The sequence below is a fragment of the Lathyrus oleraceus genome, chromosome 7 (genome assembly GCF_024323335.1).
Source record: "Lathyrus oleraceus cultivar Zhongwan6 chromosome 7, CAAS_Psat_ZW6_1.0, whole genome shotgun sequence".
Taxonomy (NCBI): Eukaryota; Viridiplantae; Streptophyta; class Magnoliopsida; order Fabales; family Fabaceae; genus Lathyrus; species Lathyrus oleraceus.
In genome coordinates, this window is record NC_066585.1 from 106,537,210 (window position 1) to 106,547,125 (window position 9,916).

Consider the following 9,916-nt stretch of genomic DNA (forward strand, 5'->3'; position numbering starts at 1 on the left):
AATTCATATTAATTTTAATATTGATCTAAAAAATAGGAGAGTTTCACCAAAAAAATTCAAATAATTTCCTCTTCCAGGTTTTGAATTAAAATTATTTTTTGGATCATTATTAATATTTTTCATTATTTAATTGATTTTATGTTTCTTTTTAATTGTTTAAAAGTACTTTTAAGTCTTTAAAAATTCTGAAATTTTTTCTCCAATGTCCTTTGACCTTGTTTGACCTATGGTAAATCTCATGGCCATTTCTTTGGTGTTTTGATGAGGTTTTAGGAATTTGACAAACCATATTTAATTTAAATATATTATTTTAGTATTTTTAATTTGAATAAATGCCAATTAATTGTGTTGACTTGTATAAGTTTGACTCTTGTTGTTGGGCCTTGGTCAAGGTTGATTTGACTTTGTCAAGTTAATATCATTGGATTTAGGGGATTGATGGAATGTACATTTCATCTCCCAAAATGAATGGATGATATTAATTTGGTAAAAGTCCTCCTTTGACCAATTTAAGTTTTGATCCATTCCCCTCCCTCTTCATCTCATTCCCATTCTTTATGCATTTATCTCATTTGGCATATGACATCTCTAAGTCCTAAGGCTAGTTGATTGCAAAATCAACTTAAGTATGGATGAGATTAGGCCACTTCTTTTGTATATTCTTTTTGTGTGTGGTATGTTTCATGAGCATAGTCCATTATACTATGTCTCTAACATGCATTAACACCAAAATTCTATTGCCCGACCTCAAATACTTGTGACTTCTACATAAGTCCAATTACGATTGCTTAACATAGCGCTAAATTTGTGACACAAAAGGCATAACATTCTAGTTAGTGAGATTGTAAGTCTCCCCTCTTTCATGGTATTGTGTGGAAACTTGGCCTTTTTTCCTTCCTTTGGAAGATGTCTTGGTTCAAGGATCCATGGTTGTGATAAGTGGGTTGAGTGTTCTCCAAAGGATGACTTAAAAATGAAAAGCAAAAGCAAAACAATACTAACTTCTAACTCATTAACAACTAACTTTTAATTTCAAGCCATTTACTTTAATGTCATTTAATTTTAGTCTTTATTCATTTGTCATTATTCATACCATTCTAATTTTTATGTTAATGCAATTTCCACTTTGTCCACTTGGACCATATTGTGTGATATATTCTATTTTGTGGATACTTTGTTTGTTTGTGTGGTCTTTGACCATTAATGTACATAATAACAATAAAAATCCTAAAAAACTTTTGTGTGGACTGTTGACTTGATCTTGGACAGATGGACTTAGAATTTAGGCAATATTCCTATGCTAAAAGACTTGGCAAATGCCAACTTTCTATGAAACCAAGTGCTTGCAATTTGAAACTTCATCTGATACATCTTTGAAGATCCATTTGAGTTCATCTGCAACATGATCATTGTGAAGTTGTTATTTTGAACCTGTGACTTGTGAATTCATCTGTTACATGGGCTATCTTGGAGAAGATCGTGAAGTGGCTAAGCTTGGATGTGGCTATCTTTATTTGATGCCTTGCTCTTCAAGATTGATATAATTGTGCATTTGCGTGTTGCTTGATTCTAATATCCAAGTGAATTTGGGGTTTCTATATGGCATTCTTGCCTATTGGATTGCTACTCATCGGTCAGATCTTTTCAACTCTTAACTTTTAATTTTGTACATAGGATTAATCTCTTCATCTCCTCCCCATTTCTTTAATTTCAAAATCTCCCCCTCATTTTAAAAACTTATTTGTTTGAACTAGTGTTGTTCTAAACTTTGACCACTTTGCAAAAGATATAAACTTTGGCCTTATGCCATTGAATTTTCAAACTTCCTTATCTTAATCAAACTTGTAAATATATCTAATTATACTTGACTTAAACTTTCAAAAAGCCAAAAAAGAACTAACTCATTCAAACCATTTTTGGGCATTTGTGCCTTGCAAACTTAATTTTTGTCAAAAGTAGTACATCCACTTTGAAATTTGTATCACGAACTACGAGGTTTTGATCCCTCATTTTTTATGTTGGTACATAGGCACAAGCCCGAAGGTCTTGTCAAACACAAAAATATAATTAATGAATTCTTTTCTCATCCCCTCATTCTATTTGTTTGTAAACATCACTTTATACCAAATACATATGCACACAAAAAGGGCTCCCTAGGAGTACTTAGGACACTTTGGGTGCTAACACCTTCCCTTTGTGTAACCAACCCCCTTACCTATAATCTCTGACATTTTATTAGTTTTGATTTGAAAACTTCTTACTTTTGGGTTTTGTTCGTACCTTTTCCCTTTTCCCTTGGAAACAACAAAAGCGCGGTGGCAACTCTGGTTTTATTGATCTCTAGCTTGTCAATAGCTTGATGATCATGAATTTACCGCTACAGAAATTAAGTGGCGACTCTGCTGGGGAGTAGTCTCCAGTGGGTTTAGCCTACTTTTTATGTGTATATATTTGTATATATGTGATGTTTGTATATATGTATGTGTGATATAATCTGCTTGTTGTGCTTGGTGATCTCTGAGTGGTGAGATAAGTTCTAACCCGAACTTGAGTGCAATTAAGATATGATGATGGTATAGTCATGTTCGACTTGTGTGGAGTAGTCCTTAACAAGTTGGCTTGAGATCCATCTGCTCAGTGGAGACTCTTTTGGATTTGGAAATTTCACACAAGTATTTATGATTAGGCATTACTATCTCTAATTTGGGTCCGAGAAGCTGAGGACCGTAGAACACTTACCCCTCTTGGCCTATTTAGGACGTAGTGTACCTTATCTTACGATGTTCTACAATTCACTTAAGTGCATCGTACCTTACGGCGTTCCTTATTTATTCTATCTCTCATCAATCCGTCCTTTTGTGTGTGACCCTGTAGGTTTTTACGGCATTGGCAATTATATTAAATCACATATTTAACATATTAAACAGTGAGCAGTATCTAGCAACACATCACTGCTACCCAAGACACGAAAATGTCATGTGATCTGACAAATCCTTTTATGATAATACTTGTGTGTACAATCACCTTTTTGCTCTTATGTCTATATTGAACACAAGGCATAAGCCGTGTCATCCTTGTCTGGTTCAATATTGGGCCCTTAGACATTTATCCTGTTACGTAGGATGTGCAAATTCCATCTAGATCACTCATGTCTCTCAGTATGCTTCGTGGAGTACCCATCAACTGTCTTTATGGTCATCCAGTTACAGACAATGTTTGATCAACAATAAGGCACTCGACTCTATATCTAGGGTCCATAGTGGTTTCAGGTCGAATGGTGGTATACACCATTATCACCATGAGAATAAGTTATGACACTTTGCATAACATTCTATATAGTATTCTCATAGTGGGTCAATCCAGTATAAATATTACTCTTAATATTCATAGATATGTTTAAGACTTGATAACTCCTTATCCATGATCCATGAGATGTGATCATCAATCTATATACATAATAGTCTTAATGCTTTGATGTTATCCCACTTCCCAATAAAGCTCGACTACGGATACTTTAAGAATAGTTTCCTTATGTTTAATGGGATCTCATGATTAAGTCACACTTGATACATTAAACGGACTAGCTATTCTAGGGACTTTATTAAACAAACATAAAAAAGAAAAAGCCTTTTATTATTAATAAATAATTCGATACAAGTACCAAAAGTATTGGCCTCTAGGGCTTACACCAACAATTAACACCCCTCACATCTGTTGTACTCAACAAGATCTATTTTGCTTATTATTTATGCGTATAGGTGTTGTTATCTGAAGGTTACTTGCGATTGGTAAAAGGGGAAGAAAATAAGTTTTAAATTAGTTTGCTCGCCAAGATCTCATAATCATGAGCCTACATATCCTCATAGTGCAATAAGGAAAACAGAGCTACGTAGTTTGTGGTAGAAAATAAAGTTGGATTGGTTGTTTTAATGAACAATTTTAACGTTCGTGTCCTAGCAGTTAAATGTTACTTGTATGCTCGCGCATGAGAGGCTTAAGCGTTGTTTGTATTGCGGTAGAACGAAAATAACATGTCCTTTCTGAAAGGTTTTTTTTGGAATGCCCTAAGGCAAAAAAATAATTTGATGAGTTGAAATTGATTTTAGCTTTGAAAAGATTGTCCTAATTTGAATTGCATTCAAGTCTATGAAAAACGTGAATACTTTGGATAGATAGGGCCTACTCCCCAGACTCAAAAGTACTCTAGACAAGGATAGGAATAATCCCTCTCATTATCCGTTGCTTAAGGCTCGTGGTGCATAATTTGCATCGTATTTTTAAGTGTTTTTGAGTTTATTTACACAAATGAGTTTAGTCTTAATGAACAAGGAAAAGAAAAGGAAGAAGTCCTGAAGGTCAATGCCATAATGTCTTGATGTCCAGTCTGCCTGCAACGTTTGTGGGGAAGAAGAGTTATCAGTTATTGGACTCGAATTTCACTAAATTCTAGGAACGAAGGCGAATACTTTGAATAACTGAGGCCTACAACCCGTACTCAAAGGTACTCTAGAAAGGGATAGTAATAATACCTCTTATCATTCTCCATTGCTTAAGGATCGTGCCGCACAATTCACGTCAGAACCGACAAGTGTTAAAGAAGAACCTTTGTTATGCTTAAACGGTAATCTAGTCTCCAGTCTGTTTGTAATGTTTTGTTTGACTTGTATTGACTTGAGTATGAAGTCTTGACTTGTTCGTCTTGAAAGATCCAATGCAGCTCCAGTACAGGGGACTAGTATCATCAAGTGATCAAGATACTTTTGATCACTTGAATAGACAGAGGGAACATGCACATGTCAAAGGATTTAGTTTATCAAAGAAGACTTTGATCAATTTAATCAATCAGGGTAAAATTCCAGTTGTAAATCAGGCACGAGGATTCATGACCTAAATTCTAAGGAAAATCAAAGTGTCATAATTCACATATTTCTACAAGGTTAACCTAGAACAAAGAGGAACATATCATGTTATTGGTTAGAATCTAATCAAAATCAAACCTAAAAATTTGTGGTTAGTTTCTATCTAATGCCTTATCATTGTTAATTTCCCACAAAATATGAAATAAATGAAATTACATTTTTTTATAAGTATTTTCCACGTAAAAAATGTATCAAAAATATTCACAAAAATGGCATTAAATGAATAAGGAAAAGAAGAAGAAAAAAGATAAAGAAAAGATGAAAATAGTGCAAGAGAGAGATATGGGTGCATGTTGAAGCAGCAAAGGTGTAATTAGTGATTGGGGCGCTGGGCTTACTAGGCCAGACCCAAGATGTTGTTAGGATAAGGAGGGGGTGCATTCTGAGTAACACAAATTGGCGAGTCATCCAGGATAATGGCGACATAACCAATAATTGGGCGCCCATCCCAATAAATGGGCGGTTAAAGATTCTCTTCCAATGACGACATCTAACATCTCCCATATTGAGAGTGTTATAGTGCCTTCTCCTGGGGATTTTGCCCTTATATCGATACAAAGAGGTAACATACACACTTTAAACTAGTTACACAATCGTTTATCGTTCCTAGGTGGCTCACCTACCAATATGAAGATAGAGCCATGTCCCGGTAAGCATCGTTCATTCTGACTTCATTTTCATACCATGACGAAGTCCCTTGAATCTCTTTGTCTACTAATGAATATTTCTCAACATCTTTAGAAAGATCAAGAGTCGATTACATTTTTCTCCCCATATTTGCTTCAATGTCAACAAACAAAATATGTCTACCATGAGTTTTCTACGTCTCCGTTGACCCATTAACTACCACTTATTTTCATCCTCAATGGGTTCACAATTGAACGTACGCTTTATAGACACGACAATTGTTTCATCCCTTGTTCCTCCATGATGTTCCCCGCACACACTAAAGGAGCCTCTGAAACCTTACCAAAGGTAAATCCATAACCAACTTTCCTCATACCTATCCTAGTTGGGGTAGGGTCTCTAATTTATGAGTTTGTCACTCATGGATTTTCAACCTCCAGTTTACTCACCTCTAGGTCGATTACCTCAGTGTGAGTTTGAGATGATGCATAACTAGCCTCTACAACACTACTTATGTCAGAGAAAAACAAGAGATTAAAAATATGCACATTTTACTTTAGTGCAGATTTTAGAGATTCAAGAAGAAAACAATATGATCAAGGCGAATGACTCGAAACCCAAAAAAGATTTGACAACAATAGTAGAAGTCATGAGAGCAAGAAAGGAAGTGTTGTCGGGCATTAGGGAAAGAAGTCAAAAAGTGAAACCCAGTCTCAAGTCCCGAATTTATAGGCACTAAATAACATCAAGATCAAAGTTTGTGATTAAACTGAAGATAAAAAATGACGTCGAAGGATCCATATAAAACCTTAACTCTACAACGACACTCAAGTGCACTTAAGTGAGCCTAGGCTCATCAACCCCTACCCTAGACGCATGAGCAAACATTGTGACCTTCCCCAAGGCAGCGATTTAGCTACATGATGTGCATTAAACGTGCATATTCCAAAGGTCACATGATTCCACTCAATGCCTCTACAAAGTTGATTCTCTTCTTGAGAAATCTTCTCAACAAACTTACTTCCTCACCAGAACATCCATTTGGACCGATCTCAAAACTTCTACTTCAATATTCCCTACTTCATCACTGATAATGAGGACTTAAGGGACAATTATTCCGAACTGACTCAATCCAACAAAAGCTTTCCATTAACTAAAAACATGCGGCCCACGATTATGGACCTTTGCATATGAATGTTCATCTTGTGCTCGTCTTCACTGTTAATCCACATCCAACGATCCTCCTCATCTCACGTTGGATCAACCAATGAAGGTTTTAACTTTCACCTTTATATACATGACTCTGAGACACACTCAAGTATTATTCACATTCACATTCGCATATTTGCAAATTGCTCTCGTACTAACCTTGCATGTACCATCCTATTTGTTCACCAGAGATTCCTACCACCATACCAGAAACTCTTCTATTATGGTCTCTTTAACATCTCATTCATTCTCTATTCAAGTATGGAATAGATCCCAAAACGGGGAACAAGACCAAATCAAAAGAAAAGATTAACAATAGAAGTTGAAATTTTGATTTTAAAATGGAGAACTAAAATTTCAATTTTTAAACATAAAAGAATAAAAGAGTAGTGATCTTTTAAGTTCAATGGAGTTAAAATTAATTTTGGTGAATTAGGCGGGGGACCATGGAGAGTCTCTAGGTTCATTTCCATTGGAAATCAGAGTGTTACAAGAAAAGTAAAATTGGTAAAATAATAATGTATATCTTTTACATGGTGGACACTACCACCACCTTATTTAGCTTGTTGAGCGCCAAAAAGCTAAAAATGACTAAACTGCTGCACTCTGCCAGAGATAGTACTACTTGCTTCACTAGGTATACATTGTTCTTCTCCATCACAAAATAAAATAAAATCACAAAAAAGTGAAAAAGGAAAAATAAATACTTCCTTCAAGTAACTAGTGATTCCATTGTCACTAATAAATGCTTTTTTACTATAGAGTGTGAGGCTCATTCACAGTCATCATAGCGCTATTTAGAAGTTTGGAATATTTTTAAGTTATAAATAACATTTTTTTGTTTCATTTCATCCTGAAATCATGAGAAAGAAACTATGGTTTTTTCTCTTCCTGGCTTTCATGGAATGTTGTTATCTTGGTAAGTTTGCTGTTTTTTTTCTCTTTTTCATGGACTATTTTTAGACTTTATTCTTGATTAGTTATGTAGCCGTTCCATGTTAGTATATATTTATGATTAAGTTAATTTATTTATTTTTTAAAATTATTATCAGTGTTGTAATGTTAGTGTCGGGTCAAATTCGGTTCATAGTTGAGTAGTGATCTTTTGTTTGTAGGCATGGCTAGGGGAATTGTAGTGCAAGAGAAATCAGATGCAGTGATTCCAGTTCCGGTGGGAGCAGTGTCAGCGCCACCAGAGGGAAACACAACATTCATTGATGGAACAACATGGTGTGTGGCACTTGCTGGTGTTTCACAAGCTGACTTACAGAATGCTCTAGATTGGGCTTGTGGACTTGGAATGGCTGATTGTAAAGCTATACAGAAAGATGGACCTTGTTTTCAACCAGACACGCTTGTTTCTCATGCGTCTTTTGCTTTCAACAGCTATTATCAAACTAATGGGAACTCTGATATTGCTTGCAATTTTGGAGGAACTGCTTCTTTGACAAAATTGAATCCCAGTAAGTTGATTTCAAACTTTGGTTTGCCGGGGAGTCTAATCCCCTGTGAAACATGGACACCTCTAACATTAGATTCAACATGTCGTAGTGTCCGACACTTGTCTGACATATGTAAGATTAAGCGTGTCGCAGTATCCGACACTTATATGATACATATAAAATTAAGTGTCTTTTAGTGTCGAGACATTTGTATGACATATATAAGATCAAAAACTTCTAAGACATTTGTATGACATCGATAAGATTAAGCGTGAATACTTATAAGACATTTGTATGACACATGTAAGATTAAGCATCTCACAGTATCTGACATTTGTAAGACATTTGTATGATATTTGGAAGATTAACCGTATCGCAGACATGTGTAAGATCAAGTGTGTCATAGTGTCCGACACTTATATGATACCTATAAGATTAAGTGTGTCAATAAGAGTAAACGTATCATAGTGGCCGACACTTATAAGACACTTGTATGATTAAACGGGTTGCACTCTCGTATATGACACATGTACTTAAGTGTGTAGGAAGAGAAAACATGATTCTTGTGGGGTGCATTATGAAAATTTAGTGCACAGTACTAATGGACACTTTACTCTCTTCTCATAACTTTAATTCCAGTTATGTAAAATTTCAGTACATGATACTCAACCGTATGTGTTTTCTCTTTTTCTTTTCAGGTTATGGAAATTGTGCCTATTCATCACCTGGGTATGTACAGTACTAATTTTCCAAAATTGAAAAAAACATTACAAATATTTATTTTATTTCATTACATTAATAATAGAAATTACTGTTTTATGTAACAGATCTGTTGGTTCTTCTGCTTCATTGGGAAAACATAACCAAAGTTTAGTGTGGTTGAAACTCACTATTTTGTTACTCTTTACATACTATTGGGTGTGACTAATAATATTATGTTATGGTTGGGGGACAAAAAGAAAAAGAAATTAGTGGAAGATTAGGGAGTGTTAGCATTTTGTAATAGTGGTTATGTTGATGATTATAAGGTATTCTTAGCTTTCATTTTGGGGCAAGACAAGAATCTACAATTGTGCAAATTATATCTTTTTGCAGTTTTATTTTAATTTCTAGATTGTTCGTTTCCTTTGCCACTTAATATTCTGTTTTCTCTATGCTTTCTTGTCCCCCTGGTTTTTTAGTTATTTGCATTAGTGGTATTTTTAATGAGTGCAAGTTAGATAGGTTGATATATAATCGGTTAAGGTGAAAATAGATTGACATCTAGCTAAGTTTTGTAAGCTGCAAGTCTCTTATGTTTAAATAGTGTAAAGTCTAAATTTGGTTTGTTAACTATTTATTTTATGTTTATTTTTTACATTTGAGTTTGATCATTTTTAAAGTTTATAATGTTTTTAAGTGAGTAGTGTCATGGGTGTTATAGTCTAATAATTTAGTTGTCATGATAACTTATGTGGTGCTCTGAGTGAACCCTGATAAAAAATAATTGCTTAACATAGATTTAATTACACAAAGAATTATATGTCAATAATATTAATTTATACTTTGAATATTCAAAGATTGTAATTTTATGTAAAAATCTATTTCAACTATATTTTATAATAAGAATAATTATAAAAATAAATTATTTATACTTGTTGTTTGTATTTTAAAGTTTTCTAATTAGTTGTGTTTTGAAGAGGAGTTGAGTTGTGTTTCGACATGGAGTCGTGGTGGGGT

General features: G+C 34.4%; 1 protein-coding gene across 1 annotated transcript; it reads left to right on the plus strand.

Annotated features, from left to right (window-relative positions):
- Positions 1–7,373: 7,373 nt before the first annotated feature.
- On the plus strand, positions 7,374–9,309 carry LOC127101556 (glucan endo-1,3-beta-glucosidase 13). Its single transcript, XM_051039002.1, has 4 exons — positions 7,374–7,674; positions 7,871–8,218; positions 8,896–8,926; positions 9,025–9,309. The coding sequence occupies exons 1-4, from the start codon at positions 7,617–7,619 to the stop codon at positions 9,119–9,121; spliced, it is 534 nt and encodes a 177-aa protein (XP_050894959.1). The 5' UTR covers positions 7,374–7,616; the 3' UTR covers positions 9,122–9,309.
- The last annotated feature ends 607 nt before the right edge of the window (positions 9,310–9,916 follow it).